The 24,920-nt window shown below is 41.0% G+C and overlaps 1 protein-coding gene across 5 annotated transcripts in view; it reads left to right on the forward strand.

The window, feature by feature from the left end:
• The window catches only part of NBEA (neurobeachin), a 740,071-nt gene extending 715,366 nt beyond the window's left edge, over positions 1 to 24,705 (forward strand). For all 5 annotated transcript variants that reach the window (XM_066236595.1, XM_066236597.1, XM_066236598.1 and 2 more), the window contains 6 exons: positions 1,841 to 1,996; positions 2,862 to 3,032; positions 14,166 to 14,267; positions 17,025 to 17,221; positions 18,008 to 18,159; positions 22,847 to 24,705. In XM_066236595.1, the coding sequence (XP_066092692.1) occupies positions 1,841 to 1,996; positions 2,862 to 3,032; positions 14,166 to 14,267; positions 17,025 to 17,221; positions 18,008 to 18,159; positions 22,847 to 22,937 (869 nt within the window). In that variant the 3' untranslated portion in view covers positions 22,938 to 24,705. The remainder of the gene's footprint in view (positions 1 to 1,840; positions 1,997 to 2,861; positions 3,033 to 14,165; positions 14,268 to 17,024; positions 17,222 to 18,007; positions 18,160 to 22,846) is intronic.
• Positions 24,706 to 24,920: the final 215 nt, after the last annotated feature.

A 24,920-nucleotide genomic window follows, 5' to 3' on the forward strand; every position in this document is an offset into this window, starting at 1 on the left:
GAGCTGTAGCTCTTTGCAGAAGATATCACAAATGTTTAAAAATAACCACATGCGGCCCTGGCTGGTTGGCTCAGTGGTAGAGTGTCAGCCTGGCATGCAGGAGTCCTGGGTTCGATTCCCAGCCAGGGCACACAGGAGAAGCGCCCATCTACTTCTCCACCCCTCCCTCCCTCCTTCCTCTCTGTCTCTCTCTTCCTCTCCCACAGCCAGGGCTCCATTGGAGCAAAGTTTCCCCGGGCGCTGAGGATGGCTCCATGGCCTCTGCCTCAGGCGCTAGAATGGCTCTGGTTGCAACAGAGCGAGGCCCCAGATGGGCAGAGCATCGCCCCCTGGTGAGCATGCTGGGTGGATCCTGGTCGGGCACATGCGGGAGTCTGTCTGACTGCCTCCCCGTTTCCAACTTTAGAAAAATACAAAAATAAAATAAAATAAAATAACCACACGCACATTTATTACCATATGATCCAGAACCAGCCCCCAACCCTTTCCACACCCACTCAGCTCTGCAAGATGGTGTGTAATATAAATGTTTGTTCTACCTATTTCATGGAATCACATAGAGAACTAAGTTAGAAAAAATGAAAATTGTATGAAGAATTATTGTATGCAAGTTATAATATTTTTTCCTTAGGTTAATTCATCGCCATCTTTGAACCCGGAAGTAGGATGAAAGGCAGCCTTTTCAGTCGGGTATATTCCTATACAAAACAGCATTTACATGTCTTTGTGCTGGGAAGGAAGTGAGGTTTAGGACCAGGAATAGTTTTAGAATCTAGCAGTTTCTCTGCCCATGAAACATCCACAGTGTCAGTGGAGTGTAACCATGGAAAAAATAATAGCCCTGTTCTAATAAGTAATGGACCAATTTGATCGTTATATGTAACTATAACTTGCATAGGTTTTTAAATGACTTGGGACCTTTAAGTTTTCTTCTTTGCTACATTTATTTGTATATTTTTTCATTGTTTGCCTTCTCTAGTAATTATTATTAGAGTGTTAGCAACACTCCATAAATAGTGGCACATGGATTTAGCTGGAGTCAGAGAGTGAAGGTGATCTCCATCTGCATTTTCTGTATGAAGTCAGCCTGGAGACTGAGCCCAGAGGGGCGGTGTCAAGTAGGGGACGGGCTGGCATGCAGACAGGCACCAGGGAAATCAGGCCACATTTCTCCGCTCCTGACTGTATTCAGATCCAATCCCAATGCTCTCCTCTGACTCTTGCCTGTTTCTTTACTCCCCAACCCCTCTCCCATCTTTTTTTTGTTCCTCCACCCCCCTGCCAGCCCACTCAAGAGAAGCCTTATGTTTGTTGACAATCAGGTCTAAAGCTCCCCAGGGGAGTGCCCACATAGCAACACCCATGCTCAAATCTCTACCCTTCTTTTCACAGGAATTATAAATGCCGTCAGAAAATGACAGGTTGGGGAAATGTGGAGATATTTCTTCCTATTGCATGCCTCATACAATATTATTCCTCATTACTGTTGAACTTACTGGACACTGATAAACTTATGCATAGTGAACATCTATAGAATTAAATGCATTTAGATATTTTTATTGCTTTAAAGTCATTATCTTGAATTCCTCGTATTGTGTTTATTTATCAGTGGAGGAAGAACTTAAATATATGAGAGTTTTTAAATATGCAATAGGGTTTATAAATCACTGCTACCAAAAAGATTTATATTCCTCATAGGAAAATGTTAAAATCATAATAATCTTACAGGCTTAAAAAATTTTTTTCTATGCAAATGAAGCAAGAAATTATTCCTTCTATAAGTGCTTGATGAAACTTGTATGAAATCTTTCTTTACAGTATCTTTTCTATTTACATTTAGCCAATAACTCTGGTGTGAACAAACGGCAGATCACAGACCTCGTGGATCAGAGTATACAAATCAATGCACATTGTTTCGTGGTCACAGCTGATAACCGCTACATTCTGATCTGTGGATTCTGGGATAAGAGCTTCAGAGTTTACTCTACAGAAACAGGTAACAGTTGCTTTGAAATACCTTATTCTCTTCAAAATGCCTATTGTTATACCCAAAGCTTAGTATGATATAATCATAATGTAGGCATTTTTATCTTAAGTGCCAAGGTCCAAATTAAATGCTTACATTGTATCTAAATAGTTATCACCCCATCCATTCTTTTTGTTGTTGTTGTTAAGTGAGAGTCAGGGAGGCAGAGACAGACTCTCCCATGTGCATGAGCCCCAACCAGGATCCACCCAGTAAGTCCACTAGAGGGTGATACTCTGCCCTATCTGGGGTTGCTGCTCTGTTACTCAGAAACCCAGCTATTTGTCCACCTGAAGTGAGGCCATAGAGCCATCCTCAGCACCTGAGCCAAGTTGCTTAAACCATTCTAGCCGTGCTTCAGGACGGAAAGAAAGAGAGAGAGAGAGAAGGAGAAGGGAGATGGGGAGAGAATCAAGTGGTCGCTTCTCCTGTGTGCCCTGACCAGGAATCAAACCCAGGACATCCACACACTGGGGCGATGCTCTACCATTAGTCCAACCAACCAGGGCCACCCTATCCATTCTGAACTTTAGTATGAACCCCGAGTTCATAGGACAAAGGGGACTATTATCTCCTTCCCCAAATCAAATCTAGTAAAACACCTTAAATCTCCCTTTAGTCTGGCCCAAGCAAAAAAAATCATCACTGTGAATCTCAAGTGATTGTCATGTATTATTTTTTCAAAAGCAATTGAAGAAAGCCAACCTGTAACTAGATTTGAATTACCTTACAAATTTATGGGTCTACAGGGTAATTTTTCACAATTTTATTAAAAATAAAAGTTGTTATCATTGAAAGAAAAATAGCAAAAGAATTAAACGTTTCTGTGTTTCAGGGAAATTAACTCAGATTGTGTTTGGCCACTGGGATGTGGTCACATGCCTGGCCAGGTCCGAGTCATACATAGGAGGGGACTGCTATATTGTGTCGGGGTCTCGTGACGCAACCCTGCTTCTCTGGTATTGGAGTGGGCGACACCATATCATAGGGGACAACCCTAACAGCAGTAAGTATTGTCTAGAATTGTCCTCTCAAACTATACATTCATTTGAGTATAGTTTTCCTTCTTATTTTCCTGATACTTTTCATGAGGTTATAAGGATTTTAAAATATGCAAACTTAAGTGGCATAAATTTCTGTCGGAATGTAGCTATTTTCAAAGCATAAGAATGGGCAAGTACAATAGCCTTCAGCCTGGGGAAGCTCCAGGTCCCTTCCCATTGACCTGCTCAGCTGCTCTACCTCTGTCCCCAAATATCCCTGTCCTCCAGAAGTCTCCCGCAGTGTCACCTGTTCAGTAACCCTCGGCTGACTCGATTCTCTCCCTCCTCTGAATTTCCATAAGGTTTATTTGGACCTCAGTGACAGCACTTGCTGCTTTCTACCATGTAGCACAGTAACTATCTTTTTTTATTCATTTACAGTGACTGAGTCCCCCCCATCAGAATAGCCATTGGGAAGGCAGAAAATGAAGAAGGGTGGCTCTGGGCTTGGAATGACTCCTGAGTTTTCTTCCATGGTGCTCCCCAGGATATTCTGTAGAGAAACAAGATGGCTCCATAGTGAAATAACTTTAGAAAATACCACATACACTCATACTCACCGTGAAGCTCTGAAAGTCACACACAGATAAATCTGCTGACATGTGTTTAACCCCCAGTTTCTCAGACATGTTTCTCCGTGGAGCTTTTGTCCACGGAGGGGCAGTTGTTACTGCCTGGAACTGTGGGTTCGAGGAAGCGCTGGCGGGTATCACTGCCTCCTTCGCCTTCAAAGTCTCTGGTTCCAGGCAGAGTGGTACACCCAGTAGGTTTTCAATAAGTCCTATTAAATGTCTAAAGAACTAGATAAGAGGTTGCCTAGAAATAATTACTGTTTTTTAATACCAAACTTCCAATAGTTCAAGTGCATGTACTTCCTGTAAAATGGAGAATGGTTTCTGTAGAGTGTTGGTAGTGACACGTACCTAACAGGTTTATTCTCCTGATAATTTATACATTGATTCTAGTTTAAACAGTACTCCAGAATAAACTGAAACTTCAGGGAATATTTATGACAAAACAGAGACAAGAATTTACCAGGAATACTGTGTATCTACCACTGACCATTCCAAGACTGGGTGAGATGCCACATTACAGCTGTTTGGCTGGAAGCTGCCTCCCCTGGTCCGTTCCAGCCTGTGAGATACCTGGGGATGGAAGCCAAGTTGTACATCTGCCCTTCAAGTCCCACCCATGCCCAACTCTTACCGTTTTGACAGGAATACTGAAAAAATAGAAAATGGCTTTTGATTGATAGGAGCGAAGGCCCTATCATAGTACAGAAAAGATAGATGATAGATAGATAGATAGATGATAGATAGATAGATAGATAGATAGATAGATAGATAGATAGATAGATGATAGATAGATAGGCTGGCTGGCGGGAAGACAGATGGAGATTGAACTAGATGACCAAATGGTTTGTGAGGCTTTATTCTTGTTGCCTATAGCTAGAGTTGGAGACAGATGAAGAAATTAAGTGTATTATAAGTAATGTTTCTTAGTGTAGGTACTGAATAAAAGAAAGTGTGTATATTACACATTTTAGCCTCTGTTCTATGTTGTAAACTAAGATGTGATACTGGTTTAAGGAAAAATAATACTCAACGTTGCTTGGTTTCCAACCAGTTTGAATAATTAGCTGGCTACCAATTCTAATTGTAACAAACGCCACACTCTAAGTACTAATAAATTAATCTCATTATTTACCCTTTTTAAAAATCATCTCTTTAAAAATTTATTTTTAGCCTGACCAGAGGTGGGGTACAGTGGATAGAATGCCGACCTGGGACACTGAGGTCTCAGGTTTGAAACCCCAAGGTCACCAACCTGAGCACGGTCTCACCCGGCTTGAGCACAGGGTGGCTGACTTGAGCGTGGGATCATCAAAAGTATTCTGTGGTCACTGGCTTGAGCCCAAAGGTCTCTGGTTTGAAGCTCATGGTCACTGGCTTGACTTGAGCCCCCCCCCCCAACCCGGCCAAGGCATGTATGAGGAACAATGAACAATTATAAATATACATATAAGTATATATATAAATTTTTTTTTATATTTGTAAATATATATATTTAGCAGAATTCTGATATGTGTGTGAGATTTATCTACTAGTATTGGCTTTACTATTCTTAAGTATGGTACATTATCATATTATTTTATCAATGTATTTTCACATACCGGTATTTCCAAATTTTCTTTATGTCTATAATAATATAACATTCATTAAAAAAACTGAATTAAGCAGCAAGTCTGTGTCATATCTTCTATTTATATTGACAAAAATTAGACATTATTATAAAAAAACTTTTAAACAGAATACTGCTTTAAATCCAGTTAACATCTTCAAAGTGAAACTCAGAAATGATTAAAATGATATTGCCAACAAAAAGGAATTACTTCTTAAAAGCTACCATCTGGTAGCAGAGATAAAGTATTTTATATAATGTACTGCTATGAAGTAAAGAATTTCAAAGAAAAATGTTAAATTATAGTACTTACCTGTTAACTACTTTATTTTACATTATTTTCTAATGTTCTTTTAAACCAAAAGATGGTTAACAATTGACTATAGCTTTGGTCCAAGTTAGCAAGAAAAGTTAGATATACTGTAGTAATATTTAGAATATGTCAAGTTCCTTACAACAGGAGCTATGGAAATAGAAATGTTTGTATTAATTCTTAAGAACAAAATTGTGAATCTTGTATTTGTTAAAATTCAGCATTTTATTTAATTCCAATAAAGACAAGATTACCCTTAAAAAGTTGTATTATCTCCATATATAAGAATTTATTTTTGATCAAAAACTGTTGTCATCCTTGAACCTAAACCATTTTCATAAAGCCCACCTTGCAAGATGTCACTGGACATTTCATGTAGATACGTGTGGTATGGCTTTATTTCATCTGCTATTAGTGGAAGGGGGCCGTTCTTCCGCAGTCCACAGGATGAACAGCTAGAGTGCCAGGCACACAACAGGCATGTTCTGAATGCTCCTGGACTGGTACTGTCTCAGCAGCGGGGATGCTAGGAACCCAAGTCTCTGCCTTCTGGAGTTTATAGGAGTCTATATCCTACTGATCACAGAACTGCTTTTCTTGTTTGGATGTACTGATATGTATATATCGCATGAATATGCATTGCTTTCAGGTGATATTTGGTATTATTAGTACTATTGAACATCTACAAAATGCTCAGCCTTACCTCTTGGGTACAAATTGATGATTATATAAAAACTAGCTTCATTTCTTTGCGCCATATATATATAATTTTATATAATTTGCATTATATATATATATAATCACAAAAGTAAAAGAAATAGTCATACCTGGCATTTGATTGACTTGACTGATTTATGACTTGATCTGTTAAAACAGCCAACCCAGTGGCACAAATATCGGTGCCTAGAGAGACCATGTATATTGGTCAGTTTGCTTTTTGCACTTTTTGTAAAGGCGGTCACAGCACACACTGAATTGACTGTCACATCAGGGGTCAGCCGTGGATGTTGACATAGATGTAGTAGTCCTTGCCATCAGAAAACTCACAATATGAAAAAACATACCAAAAATGATATTTTTTCCTGTTCCAGTTTAATCTGTTCTAGCTACCAATTCACAGGTAAGAGGACCAGACTGTGTGTTTGCTATTTCATAATGCATTGCCACTTGATACAAAAAGCCCATTTTGTATCAATTCACATCAAAGTGTAAGACACAACGCCTTTAGGTTTGGAGGGTTGTATGTGTTAACCTAGGCTTGAAGGAAGTAGTCCTAGTATGAAACATAGTATCCCAGTAGCTATTAGGATTCAGGGGTTACTTTTGGTTTGGATAATGAATCGCTTTCTATGTCAGAGGCCAGATCATAGTTATACAGTACAACATTGTAAGATAATAGGATTCATTTACTCACCTTACATGCGCGCTGCTCAAGATATAGATTCAAGTCACTTTAATGCAGGGTGGGCAAAAGTAGGTTTACAGTTGTGTGTTTGCAAAAACAGTTCATTCTTGTAGTTATTTGTTTATTAGTTATTATAATGTTTATTTGCATTATTGGCCTTATAATCATTGTCATTATTTTGTATCCTTACCTATGATTTATCTTTTAGGCAATGATGGCTGGTACTGTAATCTGTGTTTGCCCACCCCTGCATATTTCTTTTTTATTGTCATTGTTTTTTAATGGCTAGCTCTTAGCTCTGTTGGTGCTACAGAGAAAACAAATAAATAATGTTTGTGGATTTTTTAGGTATGGAAAGAGTTTATGGTTTTGTTATGTCAGATATATTATTCTGACCAACTTAAACATCTCAGGTAAAAGGGTTTTTTTCCTAATAATTTTATAGCTTCAATGAATTATGACTAAGCCAATGAAATTACTAAACAGATTATTACAAAGAGTTTCAGACCATAACAGAATAAAGAAAAAACTACCTAGCATAGGGTACAGTTGAATTATAGCTGTTTTGTGAATGTATTTGACAATACTAGTCATCACTGTTATTCTTTCAAACTTGTGACTGTGAGCATAAACGTGTTCTTAGAGATTCAAATGGGTCCCTGACTTGACAGTAAGGAATGGCAGGCTTGTGAGGGGTCAGCACTTTCATCTGAAACAGACTTTACACAAATTCTGAAACTAATTTGGAAGTGATAAAAATTAATTTGCACACTTTAATTGGAAGCAGCCTACCGCATGAAAGAAAGGGGGTAGAACAGCAATCTGTGCTAACAGCTGATTGAATCTTTTGTCAGGTAGGTGTCTTGCACTTGGCCACGTATCCTCCTGAGCCCCGCTCTGTATTACATTACAACCCATCTCTGGCTGGTGTACTTTCAAGAGATCAATGCTATTCCTGTTGAATCCCTAGAGCCCAGAATTTCATTGATCTTGGGACTTGACATTTCTCATTATGTGCTGTAGCTTCCAACAAGATAGTCACAAGAGGCGCAAGTCAACATTGTTGTCTGTTCAACAGACACTTAAAATACATTGAGATCTCGGCTCAAAAATCAGATCTGCTTTTAAAGTGTGCTGCTTTCGTGTTTACACCAGATATGAGGTGCTTATTGAATGCTAGTTGATACATATATTGGAAATTTTTGAAATCATAGCAATGGGAAACTTTGAAAGAGAATTGACTCTTTACAAATCTAATCTACAAGTACTCGAGTACTGTGCATAAGACACTGGTATTGGGCGTTTTCTGTTCACTTTTTATAAACAAGCCTTTTAACAATGGGTAAGCCCGGTGCACATCGTGAAGTGAGGAGCCTGTTGGAAAGGAGACTCCAGCGTGCACCCATCCCTTCCTGGGCTCTCGCTGCTCAGACATGAACCCCTGCCAGCCACACCTGTCAGGACACGCTGGCCAAATCATACCCCCCCCTTTGTTTGCACGCAGCCTCCTTTCAAATGACTCTTCTGGTGCCCAGTTCTGCAGCCACCACCATGCACTGGCATTAAAAGAGATGAAAGTGTGTACTGACAGTGGCCCAGAGGCATTTTGTCCATGTGCTTACATATTAGGTGATGAATTTGTCTCACTCCTCAGAACAAGAGACCTTATCTAAGGTTTAGTATGTGTTAAACCACCTTTTCGTGAAATATCAGAGGATTGTCATACGTGTAAAATTCTTCCCTCGTAGAGCTTCCCGAGGCCAAGCAGTGTCTGTAGTGTAGCAGCCCTAGCCCAGGGCCTGCTCTGGCCGACCGCTCAGGCCTCGCGGGGGCTTAGCCTGACAGCAGGAGACTTCACAGGTTTCGTGACTTAGAGGGCTTGCATCTCTGCCTTGCCTTCCACTTTCTGGAACTAAGGCTGCAAGGGTCTTTGGCCTCAGTCAGAGCAGGATACAAAGCAGAAAAGTGACTACTCTGCTCTCCCTATCAGAGCCTCAGGTCACAGACCGGGTCGGGGGCGGGTCCATGGGCATCATGCAATGCACTGCATCCTTGGGAACAGCAGGTGGAATCCAGTATCGATTATTTTGGGAAGGTGATCATAGGAGAGTAAGGTACTATGCCTTAAATCCAGGTTCAGGACTTTGAGGAAAGAGGTTTGACCTGCAACAGCAGTGTTCAGAGGACAATATGGCCATTGTCATCTCTGAAGAAGAATGCATGAATAAATAGGTTTCTATCTATCTTCCATTTGTCATTGAGTAATCTGGGAATACATAATCAAGTGAAACCACAGCATGAGATGTTCTCTGTCCCGTGGAATGTTTTCATGTGGGTTGCCTCGTGACCTGTGGAAAAGGTAAGCCCGAGCATTGTGCACTGGTGGCAGACCTGCTGCGGCTGGAGACGCTGCATCTTGACAAGTGACTCTTCACTGACACAGTCCTTCTGAGCTGTCCCACCAAATGGCTAACATAATTTTTAAAAATAAATCTCAAAATTAGAGTAGTGATGAAACTACTGCACCCACCAATTAAATATCTTATTCTGGGGTTTAACTCCAAAATCTCTCATATTTTACGTAAGGATACACACGAATGAAAATGCCATCTGCAGTGATTCTGCAATGACTTAACAAAAGTCATAGATAAAACGTGAATGTCATACATCATCAAAAGGCTTGGCCCTGCCCCCAGAGGGCCGCGCTGAGGACCGCAGGTCCTCCACACACTGCTCTTCTTGCTCAGGTCCATGCGGAGGGACAGAGCCTCCCCGCATATCAGTAGTCCCACAAATGAGGTTTAGAATAAGAACCATGAATAATCTTTGCTTTGATCATTTCTTTAAAAGCCAAAGACTACCTCACTGGGGAAAAAAAATCTCTTTATGTCAATTCTATGTGAACGGCAGGCATCGAATGCCTTTGTACTTTTTTTTTCTTTATCACACATTTTGAAAATACTGGAATGATGTTTGATAAAAGTGAGATGTAATCTGTTTAGGATGAGCCTTTTTATATTTGGAGTTTCTAAAAAGTTGCCCATCAGGAACCTTACAATGGGATGTATTTGTTCTATATTGTGCCTAGAAATTCAGTCACAGGGAGAGTTCCTCTATAGGGACAATGGCTGGGAATGGGGGCCCTGGCGCTGGCGTCCTCAGAGGGGCAGTCTCACCTGCACCTCCCACTGCACTTTAACCCTCAGCTACATTCATCAAGGGTGATGTGACAGTAACGGAATATTCCCAAGACTTTGAGTGACTGTTGGAGTGTGTGATGACCATCCTTGGCCATGAAATGAGAAAATAGGAAGTGTGCTGTTGCAGGCTTCCTGACTCCAAACCGCTGGATACATTGTGTTTCCTTCCCTCTGCTTTGCAGAGGGGCACAGTGCTTCCAGCACCTAACCAAAGTCCCTTAAGAGTTAAGTGCTACAGTTTATTCCTGGATCCTGGGAAATTGTTCATGACAAATACATATTGTAAACTTCCTAAATCAGATGCAAGCCTTTGGAAACATTTTCTCATAGAAATGTTTTTTCTACATTTTTTTTCAGTCCCCTAGCAATAGAACTAGATTGCTTTTTATTCTTTCTGTAGCATATAAGGGAAAAGTTTGGGAAATTCTTATACTGAAATATAAATTTTATTACATTTAATTTCAAGCTTTTTCAATTCACCAGTCTCTCAGAGGTAAAATTAATCACTTAGGAAAATTAAGGATAATATTTCACATAAAATCTTATTAATACTTCATCCTTATTTTACCAGGGAAGTCAGGACATCTTTGAAGTATAATTTTATAAATTATACAAATGTTTCAGATAAATCCAGGACTGCTGACAGTTACAAATGATACTCTGCTAATATTTAAAAGGCGAAAGATTTATACGATCTGAAGAGAAACCAGAGCATTACTCCGCTAATATTTAAAGATATTATAGCACTATATATAAATGTATAAAAGATGACTAAGTAATGTGGGTTGCCAAACCACCCCCCAGACATACACACACACACACACACACACACACACCATCTAAATAAGAGTTGCCTTGAAAGCAAAATTGAAGCTGATGGATCTGAAAACACTCCCATAAAGGTGTGAGCAACTTCTGGAGACCAAAGCTGAGGAGGTGGGAAGGAGGAGATCTTGGCAGACCAGCAGGAAGCGTTGTGGGTTGCCTTTGCTGGGAGGTAGGCATGAGTCTCAGAGATAAGATGGCGCAGGACAAAAGTCAACCCCATCTGGAATATGTGTCCACAGCTGGCATGCAAGGAATTTTAGTGCTATAAAAGAGTAATTGTGAACTTGACGGACAGGTGAAGCAGGTGAGCAGAAAAAAAAGTAGCAATTCTTTTTAGAAAGCATAATATTCTCCAAACCTAAGATAGAAGAAAGGGGACACTAAAGTTACTGGTAATGTTATGTGTGTGTTTTATTTGTTTGTTTGTTTGTTAGTTTAGTGACAGAGAGAGACAGGAAGGGAGAGAGATGAGAAGAATCAACTCATAGTTGCAGCACTTTAGTTGTTCATAATTGCTTCTCATACATGCCTTGACGTGGGGAGTTCCCAACCGAGTCAGTGACCCCTTTGCTCAAGCCAGCGACCTTGGGCTCAAGGCAGTGAACCATGGGATCATTTTGATGATCCCGCCCTCAAGCTGGAAACCTCTGGAGTTCGAACCTGGAACCTCAGTGTCCCAAGTCGATGCTCTGTTCCACTGCACCACCACCAGTCAAGCCTATGTATTTCTTAAGGTAGGGGGTTAATACAAGAGAATTAATTTTATTCTCTTAATCTTATACATAGTTATATTGAGTAGGGAATTTTTAAAAATTATTTAATTCAAAATAAAGGAAAATCAGTTGTGTAGACGCTGCCCACTTGAAAAGAATTTATAAACTCATAGAAAAAAGTCTACAATACTGTTTCTCCAATTTAATTAATACACTCACCCCCTATACAGAAAACAAAATTGTCATTAACAGTGACTCTTAGAAATGTGTTCTTGGACACCAGGAGCCCTAGTTAAAGAAACACTGACTTAATTGGATTTTAATTTTAAATTGTCATGGCATAAATTTTCATAGCAAAGAGAAATTCTATCCTTATAATTGGTAAAAAAAAAAAAAAAAAAAAAAAAAGTTTTAGAATATCATCAAAGTACAAATTTGAAATTTTTCATAAAATGTTTTCACATAGACCCTCGCTTAAGAAATAGTAAGAATTCTGAAAGAGTTGCAGTTTCCAGACCAAGTGAAAACTTGCCTTTTCCAACAGAAACAGTAATGCTCAGCGATACTGACAACTTAAAATGAAACAATGATATTTATGTATAGGCACAAAGGCATATTTATATGTGATACTTTTTTGCCAAGATGATCAAATCAAATGAACAAACAATACATCCAAGATAAACCAATGTCATACAGTATGAGTCAGCTAGAATCTTTTAAAAATTGAGAGAAACAGAAGCATGTGACATTAGGTGTAATGAAATAGTTGGGTATTAAAGGCATTGGTATCTGTTGAATCTGACCAGTGGGTCCAGGTTCAGATTGTATTGCTTGTAATTGTTTCACGTCCTTTCTGATCACATGGCCTTCAGCGGACTTTCACTTCAGTGAGTCTTTGCCCGTCTACCAAAGAAACCACCACAGCCCTACCCAGGTTGGCACCATGCCCTATTCACCTCCCAGATCTCCTCTCTGATTTTCTCCTGCTTCCTCTTCCTCCACACATTTGCACCCCAACACTATAGAGATCCCTGACTTTCACCCCAAACTGGCTTCTCAGTTCTCCTGATAAGACAGGGCAGGGCATGATGCCCTCTCAGTGGTGCTGACCCTTCTCACGCTGTCTTCATGCAGTTTATTCACCAAATAGTCTTGTTTTCTCTTCATTTGTATGCAGGGGTTTTTTAGTGCCTGCTATATTCTCTGTGTCTACATTTGTTTTTCTTCACACTTGTCACTATGGAGTGCCTCCGGCGGTGGTAAGCCTGTGCAAGGCCATGGTTTGATGTGTTCTCAGTGGTTCTAGGTTATGCCTTACACCTCTGTACTCACCATGCCTAGCCTGCTTGGAAGAACGCCTGTCATTTAGAAAGCATTCACTCAATGTGTCCGAAATCACCCAGCAGTGAGAATGCATGTGGCTTTAGTTCAGCTGGACTCTAAGTTCGACTTTATTAAGTCAGAAGGAGCATTAAGATGATCATATCTTCCTTCCTTTTCTACTTTCCTTCCTCCTCAAAATCAAAGCTCCTCGGCCTGTCTTGTTGGGATATCTTTAAAGGGACCCAAGCATGGCTTTGTTTGGGGGTTTTGTTTGTTTGTTTGTTTGTTTGTTTTGACAGAGAGTCAGAGAGAGGGACAGATGGACAGGAAAGGAGAGAGATAAATAAGAAGCATCAATTCTTTGTTGTGGCACCTCAGTTGTTCATTGATTGCTTTCTCATATGTGCCTTGACCAGGGGGCGACAGCAGATCCAGTGACCCCTTGCTCAAGCCAGCAACCTTGGCCTCAAGCCAGCAAACTTGGGCTTGAGGCCAGTGACCTTTGGGCTCAAGCTAGCAACCATGCGGTCATGTCTATAATCCCATGCTCAAGCCAGCCACCCCATGCTCAAGCCGACGACCTCAGGGTTTCGAACCTGGGTCCTCCGCATCCCAGTCCGACGCTCTATCCAGTGCACCACTGCCTGGTCAGGCCAACCACGGTGTTTAAAATTACATAGTTCTGGGTTCAATACTTGTTAGCTGTATAAACCTGTGCAAGTTATAAGCTTGTAAAGCTTTGGGTTTCTAGGCTATAAAATCAGGATGATAGTAGTACCTAACTCATCTGAATATTACCATTATTAAATAAGATAGGGCATGAAATGCCATGACAGGCTATGTGTCTGTTTTATAACAAATACCAGGAAAAGAAAAAAAGAATAATTATCACTGCTTTATAATGTAAGCACATCATATTTATTAAATTATCCCATAATCTAAGGAACCTGCGAGTCGGTATTTTACAGAAGAGGAAAGAGCAGAGAGCTTCAGGAACTGACTCATAGTAAAACACAGTGAGTCAGTGCCCTCGACTCACACTAATGATTGTTATTTTAAGCGTTTGATTGACTGGTTCAGCTCTTCATTTCTGCCATTGGCCCATGTGACTCACGGTTGCTGTGTCCTTGCAGGTGACTATCCCGCTCCACGGGCTGTCCTCACTGGCCATGACCACGAAGTTGTCTGTGTTTCTGTCTGCGCAGAACTTGGGCTTGTTATCAGCGGTGCTAAAGGTCAGAAGACATTTCTTTTCACTTTGGGTCTTTTAAAACTAGTACCATCTGCTCAGGATCACTGTGATTCATGATTTGTTTCCTATAGGAGGCTCTCTACAGACATGTAACCCTAGGTTGTTTGCAGCTAATTTTATTAACAATAATTACCAGGACTAATAGACATTTAAAAAACTTTTAAGTCATATGGTGTGGTCACCAGCATTCTAGCCGGCACACTGGCAAATAAAAATGTGGCACTTCTCATATGATGCAGTCTTTACAACTAACATAAAAGTCAAGGAGAAAAAGACAGGGCAGGGTGCCTGGGCTTCAATGGGGCATCGCCTCGCTCATCAGACATAGCCTGGGATTCCCTTCGCTAGCCCTTTTCTTCATAAGTCTGGAGACTGTGCAGAGGTTATGATCATTTAGGGCAGTGATTTTCGACCGGTGAGCCGTGACAGGCACACTGATGTTCCGCAAGTACAGTGTGTCCATAAAGTCATGGTGCACTTTTGACCGGTCACAGGAAAGCAACAAAAGACGATAGAAATGTGAAATCTGCACCAAATAAAAGGAAAACACTCCCAGTTTCATACCTATTCGATGTGGGCTCACACACAGATTTTTTAGGGCTCCTTAGGTAGCTATCCCGTATAGCCTCTACAGACTCGTCACTGACTGGTGGCCTACCAGAACGGGGTTTCTCCACCAAACTGCCGGTTTCCTTCAACTGCTTATCCCACCGAGTAATGTTATTCCTATGTGGTGGCGCTTCGTTATAAACGAGCCGATATTCATGTTGCACTTTGGTTACGGATTCGAATTTAGCGAGCCACAGAACACACTGAACTTTCCTCTGTACCATCCACATCTCGACTGGCATGGCCATGGGTTGCTCCGCTGTATACATGGTGTTACATCATTATCTGTGCATGTGCACATGCTGCCACATCATCCTACAGAAACTGGGAGGGTTTTCCTTTTATTTGGTGCAGATTTCACATTTCTATCGTCTTTTGTTGCTTTCCTGTGACAGGTCAAAAGTGCACCATGACTTTACGGACACACTGTATTTTCAAAACATGCAACACCTAACTATTGAGTCAGGCAGGGGCACCATCCCTTTTCCCTTAGATTGTCCAATAAAAAAATGACAACAGCCAACACAACCATAACCATCCACTGCGAATGAATAAAAATTATACCTATTTTTTTTGTCAGATTGGCAGAAAATGTATTTTTTGGTGTGACACAAATATTAATCAATTTTAATATTTAGTTTATATGTGTCATGAGATAAAATATGTTGAGAATTGCTGACTCAGGGAGCTTTTACGGTGTTTCTTTTGTTCTTTCTGTGGCAGAAGTGTTGTTCAGGAAAGAAGTCAGGAGGCTTGGATTCTAATCCTGGCTCAGCTACCACTTCTTTATGGGAAGGTTCTGTCTGGGCAGGAAGGGGCCTCGTTTCGGAGGAACAGAAAGACACCTGAGGGGCTGAGTGAGGGTGCGGTGGAGTTGGGGAGAAAGAAGGCTGAATACGGGAGGGGCCCATGACTCCAGGATTTGTGATTTTATTTCATTGTTAGTACAGTGGGAAACGATGGTAGGTTTCTAAGCAAGGTGATGGGATAACTGCGTTTGGTTTTGGGGAGTCTGTTCTGTTTGCTTTATGGAAAATCAGTACAGGTCTGGGGGCAGGCACAGGGTCTTCCTCGTTTGCATATCTAATGGTAAAAACTTCAGATATGGACACGTAGGGTATTTTCAGTAAATGTCTTTTTAATTAAAAAGAACAATAACAATATGGGAAATGTTATTCTAGCTGGTAAAGAGTAAAAAAAGGAAAATAAAATCTAGTAAGCATAGGAAAACTACTTCCTGTTGGTGGTGGATATCTTTAGAGGTGATTGTTATCTTTTTCTTTAATTTTTTGTATTTTCTATAATGCACATCTGTTATTTTAGTAATAAGAATTTAGGTATAGCTTTATAATGTCACTTGTTTTATAATACATGTATCTACTTAAATCAATTGAAAAATAGAAATGTAAGTTATCTATAGTTTCTGTGGTTTATTTGGTGGGGAGAGCAGGTCATGCCAAACTGTATTAATCAATTATTTATATGAATTGAACTAGTAGATTTTTAATCTTACCAACACAGTTTCTACAGGGGAAAAGCGATTGGACCAGATACGTCGTCCCCCATACTACTTGAGACTCCTGTCTCACTGCTCGTTTGTTTAAAAGACAAGAGGTGTTTCTACAATCTGAATCACTTAGTTAGTTTTAATTTGCCTTTAAAATTTTAGATATAGACTATGAAGAAGGTAAAACTTACTATTTGATAGTAATGTATTTAGGTGATACAGTGTTAGAATTTTGATACACCGAACAAAGTTAGCAATTATTTCGAAGATTCTCCTAAACTTCCAAGGAAACAATTTTAAAAATACATTAAGAAAAAACTTTTGGGATGTACAGTCTTCTATTCTCACACAGTCAATGAACTTCATCCTTTTTTAATGAATATTGTTTCACAAAGGAAAAGACCAAGTTTTTACCTAGATAAAAATTTTGGAAGATGTGTGTGTGTTACTTAACAGTGTGTCTGTTTTTGTCCTGTTTAAATTTAATATCAGTGCCTGATTCTTGCCAGCACGCTTCTTTTTTATTTTCCACCTTCTTTCACAACTTCGGAGTGAAATCCAGGGACAGTTTATAGGTCTATGAGAACACATGTGTGACTGGCCATTGCCCCCTCCACTTTGTAGAGGGCCCTTGTCTTGTTCACACCATCACTGGAGATTTGCTGAGAGCCCTTGAAGGACCAGAGAACTGCTTGTTCCCGCGCCTGATTTCCGTCTCCAGTGAAGGCCACTGTATCATATACTACGAACGAGGCAGATTCAGCAATTTCAGCATTAATGGGAAGCTTTTGGCTCAAATGGAGATCAATGATTCAACACGGGTAAATCTGCATGTTTAGTGCTCAGTAGAAACTGAAGCCAACAGATTAAATATTGGCTATTTTAAGTGATTTTTGTTATGTAATACATGATAGAATTTCTGTGGTATTCAATAAATGTGTGCTGGTGTTAAAAGCATATAAATTAATGTAGTTGGATTCTTTGAACAAACACAAAGTTAATTTAATCCCAAGGAATTAACCCAGTGAATTAGACTTTGCGGCTAATAGCTGGTGTTTGATTAGAGGTTAGACCCTTAAGGAGTCCTTTTCTTAAACTCCTTTTACAAACAATTGTTTCAGCACTGTATCCCCTGACATTAAAAGTGAGTTCATTTTAAAAGAATCTTATTATCTTCAGAACTGTAGACCAAAATTACATGTTCGGTCACAAATGAACCGGGATTGCAGATTTGTCATTATTCAAAGCTGTATTGACATAGGTCCCTGCTGTTTGCTCTAACAGTCCTGATATTGTTCGTATGCAGGACTTCACAAAAACGTCATGTTACTTTATTCTTGAGTTCTTCCTGGATCACACTGATGATATTCTCTCTGGGACTGCTGTTATTTCATAACTTAAATTGGTTTTAATACGATCTTTTGTGTATGCAATAACTTGGCCGAATTCCACATTGGCAATTCCATGGATCAAACTGTAGGAAACTTAGACAAGTGGCTAAAAGTAGATAATAATTACAAGAGCTCTATATCAAATGCTTTCAGTAGTGACCATTGGTCATTTGGGAAACACGGAGAGAAATGGTTGTTTTTCTACCTTTTCTGAAGGCAATTCTGCTGAGTAGCGATGGCCAGAACCTGGTGACCGGAGGGGACAATGGTGTGGTGGAGGTCTGGCAGGCCTGCGACTTCAAGCAGCTGTACATTTACCCCGGATGCGACGCTGGCATTCGAGCAATGGACTTATCCCACGACCAGAGGTGAGCCCATCGAGGGGAAGCATCATTGCTTGAGAACTGTCATTGAAAGTTCTTTACACTTTATCACGGGTGATATGTGCTGGGAATGCGATTCCAGCATCCAGGTGGAAGAAAGGCTAGTGCAGAGAAGGGTAAGGGGAGGAGAGGAGTGCTGTGATAAGGGATTCTGGTAAGAGAAACACAGGAGGACGAAAAGAAAAAAGGGAGAATGGAGTTCGAGGAAGAACAGGCACATGCAGACACTGCCCCAAACACAGAACTATCCCCCAGCTTCTGTGCTCTCGCCGGCCCACTGGTCTCAGCCAGGCCTCCCCCGTGCACAGGAGTGAAGGAGACATTGCGTTTCAGCCGAGGTGGGCTCCAGCCCCGGGCACGCCCCCTGGCCTGCCGGCTGCCAGCAGGACCTGCAGTGCACACCAGGGCGGCGGCTCTGCTGTCAGACCTGCGAGGCACTCACTCATTACCCAGGCACGGCCCCTGGCCGGCCGCCCGCCCGCAGGACCTGCAGTGCACACCAGGGCGGCGGCTCTGCTGTCAGACCTGCGAGGCACTCACTCATTACCCAGGCACGGCCCCTGGCCGGCCGCCCGCCCGCAGGACGTGCAGTGCACACCAGGGCGGCGGCTCTGCTGTCAGACCTGCGAGGCACTCACTCATTACCCAGGCACGGCCCCTGGCCGGCCGGCCGCCCGCCCGCAGGACCTGCAGTGCACACCAGGGCGGCGGCTCTGCTGTCAGACACGCGAGGCACTCACTCATTACCCAGGCACGCCCCCTGGCTGGCCGACCGACCACCGGCAGGACGTGCAGTGCACACCAGGGCGGCGGCTCTGCTGTCAGACACGCGAGGCACTCACTCATTACCCAGGCACGCCCCCTGGCCGGCCGACCGACCACCGGCAGGACGTGCAGTGCACACCAGGGCGGCGGCTCTGCTGTCAGACACGCGAGGCACTCACTCATTACTCGAAACAGTCCTCACCCATAATCACACTTACGGTATTTTGTTGAATTTTTGGTGTTTCCCTGAGACACTATAATCCTTTCTTAGGAAGAATTGGTATGTGTTAATAATTAATATGATTTTTTTTTTTCTGTTTGCAGTGGGATTTTGCTATTTCCTAAGATTCAACTTGGGGTTTATTTTAAAAAATGAAAAGTCTATTTAGAATGCAAAGTCTTAAAATTACTAAATTTAAAAAATAAATTAAAACTATGTAATGTTAACATGCTTTATAATTTCTCATGTTTTGCTGTATACAGAGTGTGGCAAAAGTAGGTTTACAGTTTTGAGTATGGGAAGTAGTTTATTTTGTATTATTATTTATTACATATTGTGTTATTTTCCATATGTACAACTGTAAACCTACTTTTGCCCCACCCAGTATTTAACAGGAAAAAGAAAAGGTTATTTGCTAACTTTTTTCAACACTATGTATCATATTTCCCATGTATAAGACGCACCCTTTTCCAAAAACTTCGGGGTCTAAGAACTGGGTGCGTCATATACAGTGGTTGTAGATTTTTTTATTTGCATTTCCCCCTTTTTTGCACTTGTCTTTGTGCTCATTGTTTCTCAGTTGTTACCAGTATATTATAGTAGGTTACATTTTGCCACATTCTACCCAGAAATGGCTCAGAAAAGATTTTCATACACTACTGAATTCAAGTTAAAAGTGATCCAGGCCCTGGCCGGTTGGCTCAGTGGTAGAGCATCAGCCTGGCATGCAGGAATTCCGGGTTCGATTCCTGGCCAGGGCACACAGGAGAAGCGCCCATCTGCTTCTCCACCCCTCCCCCTCTCCTTCCTCTCTGTCTCTCTTCCCCTCCTGCAGACAGAGCTCCATTGGAGCAAAGTTGGCCCGGGCGCTGAGGATGGCTCCATGGCCTCTGCCTCAGGCGCTAGAGTGGCTCTGGTTGCAACAGAGCAATGCCCCAGATGGGCAGAGCATCGCCCCCTGGTGGGCATGCCGGGTGGATCCTGGTCAGGCGCATGCGGGAGTCTTTCTGACTGCCTCCCCCCTTCCAACTTCAGAAAATACCAAAAAAATAAATAAATAAAAAATAAAAGTGGTCCAGTTTGCAAAAGTGAATGGAAATCGTGCTGCTGAACGTAAGTTTGGTCCTCCTCCAACTGAGAAATCAATCCAAGACTGGCTACAGGAAGAAAACATTCTACCGAAAACGCCACGGCAGAAGAAGGCCAGGAGAGGCAAGTCAGCAAAATGGCCTGATTTAGAGAGGGAATTGAAGATATGGATTGAAGAGCAAAGGGCAATTGGAATTCCTGTGTCCACAAAGATGGTTCAGCATGAGGCAAGAAGAATTGCTGATGTAAAAGAAGTTACTGATTTCAAAGGAGGACACAACTGGAGCTTCAGGTTCATGAAATTAAATGGACTAAGCATGTGTACACGCACCAGACTTGCCCAAAAGATGCCGAAAGCTATGAGCAGAAGGGCCTTGAATTCATCATTTTGTCATTCAATGTCGGAAGACACATCAGTTTGAGTCAGGACAGATTGCAAATATGGACAAAGTCCCCCTTCAGTTTGATGTCCCCAGTAACAGAACTGTTGATAAGAAGGGGGTGAAACTGTAACTGTGAAGACAAGTGGACTGAAATGAGCCATTATACAGTTGTTCTAGCCAAGCTGCCTCCTATGCTGATTTTCAAACGCAAAACAATGCCAAAGGAAGACATTCCTCAAGAAGTGATTGTCATGCTCATGACAAAGGTTGGATGGATCAGGATGGGATGAAAATCTGGTTTGAGAAAGTTTGGAGAAGGAGACCAGGTGGGCTCTTATGCAAACCTGCTCTATTGGTGCTTGATCAGTTCGGGGCACACATAACAAAAAACACAAAGAAGATTGCTGCAGGGCAAAAAACAAAACTCGCCATCATACCTGGAGGCTTGACATCTCAGCTCCAACCACTTAATGTCGGCATTAACAAACCCTTCCAAGCTGCCATGAGAGATGGATGAACCTATGGATGAAGTCTTCTGGGGACAATTTGACACCGGAAGGAAGAGTGAAGAAACCAACTATAGAAGTTTGTACCTGGGTGAAAAGATCCTGGGATAATATCAAGATTGAGATCGTTGTCAAGTAGTATAAGAAGTATGGCATTTCAGATGCCATAGATGAGGACAAGGCAATATGTGAAGACAGTGATTTGTCATCAGTCACAGATAAGGACAAGCTAATGGATGGGAGTTTTGACAGTGATGAGGAGTTGTATGAATTTTATGATGAATAAAACTTGAGTTCAGGCCCTGGCCATTTGGCTCAGTGGTAGAGCGTCGGCCTGGTGTGCAGAAGTCCCGGGTTCGATTCCTGGCCAGGGCACACAGGAGAAACGCCCATCTGCTTCTCCACCCCTCTCCCTCTCCTTTCTCTCTCTCTCTCTCTTCCCCTCCTGCAGCCGAGGCTCCATTGGAGCAAAGATGGCCCGAGCGCTGGGGATGGCTCCTTGGCCTCTGCCCCAGGCGCTAGAGTGGCTCTGGTCGCAACAGAGTGACGCCCCGGAGGGGCAGAGCATCGCCCCCTGGTGGGCAGAGCGTCGCCCCCTGGTGGGCGTGCCGGGTGGATCCCGGTCGGGTGCATGCAGGAGTCTGTCTGACTGTCTCTCCCCATTTCCAGCTTCAGGAAAAAAAAAAACAAAAAAAACTTGAGTTCAATAACTTTATGTAATACAATTTTTTTTCAAATTTTGGGCCCCAAAATTAAGGTGCATCTTATACATGGGGAAATGTAATATATTCTTTATAAGAATATTGGTTCTAAAGTATAATTATTAAGGCTAACATAATAAATTTAACAGAGCATCTTTATAGTATAGTAAAATGGTACTGAGGTCATCAAGTTAAAATTGTATAATTTAGTTTGGGGAAGGGATATTTTCCTCTGCAGCTGAGCCTGTTTTTACAGAAAATTTAAGCAGATTGTTATTAAAGTACTCAAAAATGCTATGGTCTGTATTCACTAATAAATAGGAATGGTTTGCTGGGTACTTGCATAAACAGGGGTGTTTCTAAAGCATTTAAAATAAATTGTGTCCTTAAGTAGTTGAACTGTTGTCTCTGATATTCTTATTCATTCACCATGTGTTCATGTTGCAAACACTTGCTACCACCATCATCAATTAAGCAAGACACAATGCATAACAAGATTACTGATCCCAAGGAGCTCAGATAATCAAAATAACTGTGTGTAAGGCACGGGCAAGAGTGCTGATCAGGGCACATGCAAAGTCACCAGTGTTAGGGGTCACTGAACGGGAGTGAGGAAAGATACTAATCAAGTTTCCAGGTCCTTACTAAACACAAAAACTCTCATCCTCAATTTCAGCTATGTCTGTGGTCTACAGTTCCCTAATGTCAGAATTGTAGCACATGCACATAAGTTATAAAGTGAAAGATAAGCATATATTGAGGATGCATACCCGAAAATGCTTATACATCAGGTGTCCTATCAAATGTTAAGCAGCCCTGGGTCTGGCAGTTCAGGAATATGGGGCTGATTCAACTTCACTCCAGAGAGCCAAAAATGACAGTTTAATCCTGTCTCCATGAACACGGGACTAATCTGTGGTAAGTTTTGACAACATGATAATGTCTAGTGTGCAGTAACAACCACATCAGTGTTTTGTGTCACTCTTAACTCTGTCTCTGCTCTTCCAGGACTCTGATCACTGGCATGGCTTCTGGTAGCATTGTAGCTTTTAATATAGATTTTAATCGATGGCATTATGAGCACCAGAACAGATACTGAAGAAAGCCAAGTTAAAGCTGAGAGCACAAGTGCTTCATGGAAAGGCAATATCTCTGGTGGAAAAGACTCGTCTCCATCGACCTCCGTTCGTTCATTCCATCACACCCAGCAATAGCTAGCTGTACATTGTAGTCGGCGGCCATCTTATTTTGTGTGTTTTTTCATGACTGAATACCAGCTGCTACCGAGCAAGCTTATTATCATGTAAGTTATATGAATTAGGAAATGTTTTGGTAATTATTTCATATATTGTTGTTAACTGAGAAAAGGTAGTAGGATGCTCACAAGAGACTTTTGACAATTCTGAGGAACCTTGTGTCCAGTTGTTACAAAGTTTAAGCTTTGAACCTAACCTGCATCCCATCTCCAGCCTCTTTTCAAGCTGAGGAAAAAATAAATAAATAAAAAACATGTTTGATACTTTGTACATCAGATGCATCTTATTTAAAGGGATACTTTTGTAAAAGTAAAGCCTTGTATAAAAAAAACAAAATGTTTCTTAATTTTATTGTGGAGTTACAACTTGCATGTTCTTTAATCCTTGTCTTGATGGACAGGTGCATCCCCGCTACGAAACAGAACAATCTGTCCAAGGACGTAGCTCATTATGAAAGGGTTGTATTTGGGCTTAATTGGGAATTTTTTACATTTTCACTAAAATATGGTTTGCACTTTTTAATCTACTCTCATCCCTTCTGAGTGAAATTTGTTCATAAAGCATTTGGATAACTAAGCCATTATTTGCCATTTTTTTGGTACTTTATACAAAGAAAATTCAGGCCCACCCTTCGTAATTTGAAGACACAGCAGAAAAGGGGCATAGGGATGAGGTCTGGGTTTTTATTGTATAAATAGGAGTTATGCTCTTAGTTCCATAGTGATGACTTCCCCATGCGTGGACATTTCTTCCAGAGTCACCTGCTGGCTTCGTACATGTACATTAGGGGAAGAGAATCTGATGCTTTTTGTTGTTGTTATTGTTTTGTTTTTTTCTCTTTGGTTCTTGAATAGCTTAGTTTCTTTAATAACAAGTCTGACTTTATTATAACAATAACTGAAGTTATTCTTTTATTTAGAATTCTTGTGAAATTCTCACCTAAAGCTACATTCTTAGCCTAAGGCACTTAATCTTTAATGATATAAAATGATGGCTATCAAATGTTTTTCCATACATTGTACTGATCAAGTTATACACCCAGGGGTATATACACTTTATTTATGTTTCTCCTTTGTATATTTGGTGAGTGTATTCTCATAGATGTACATATGATTGTGTCGGTAGGGCTATGAGGCATGTTACAGGAATGTAATTTTCTCAGAACTTACACTCACTCGCAGTCATTTATTTAAAAAAGATGAAACAAGATAATGGGTTCTTTCTATTGGTACTTTGCACCAGAAACATATCATTATTTATTGATGTGATTACTTATTTGTCATTCACCTTGTACTAGTAAGTTTTAGCACTGAATTTCTTCTCTATTGTTGTTTGTATTTATGACATTCTGAAATTCTGGGGAATTGATGTACTGATTTAAGTTATTCACCATCAGGCTGTAAACAATATCTTGAGTTGGTAGCTTAGAATCAGAAGGACACTGAACATCTGGAAGATAAGTTCATTTCATCTTGAGATCATGGTGAAATATTTTCGATATATAAATTCCTTAAGCTATTGTAACCATGTTTTATTGCAGAGATGTAAAATATGCCAGATGTGTGTGAGTTGGAAATCAAAAAATGAAAAATAAAATATGCAAAGAATTCACTGATTGCTCTACATTTCATTGGACACTTTACTTACATGCGTCCATTATGTCATCATAACAAGTTTAAGAAAGAATATCACCTTGTATAAAAGCTACAGCCCCTAAAACATGAAATCATGTGCTAATGAGGTCTGTCATTTCCTGAAACACAAGCCGCTCTGGCTGGCCATCTGGCAGGGATTTGGGGCAGCAGTGACCGGAAGAAAATTGCCCT

This window comes from Saccopteryx bilineata, chromosome 6, assembly GCF_036850765.1.
Source record: "Saccopteryx bilineata isolate mSacBil1 chromosome 6, mSacBil1_pri_phased_curated, whole genome shotgun sequence".
In the NCBI taxonomy this organism is placed as follows: Eukaryota; Metazoa; Chordata; class Mammalia; order Chiroptera; family Emballonuridae; genus Saccopteryx; species Saccopteryx bilineata.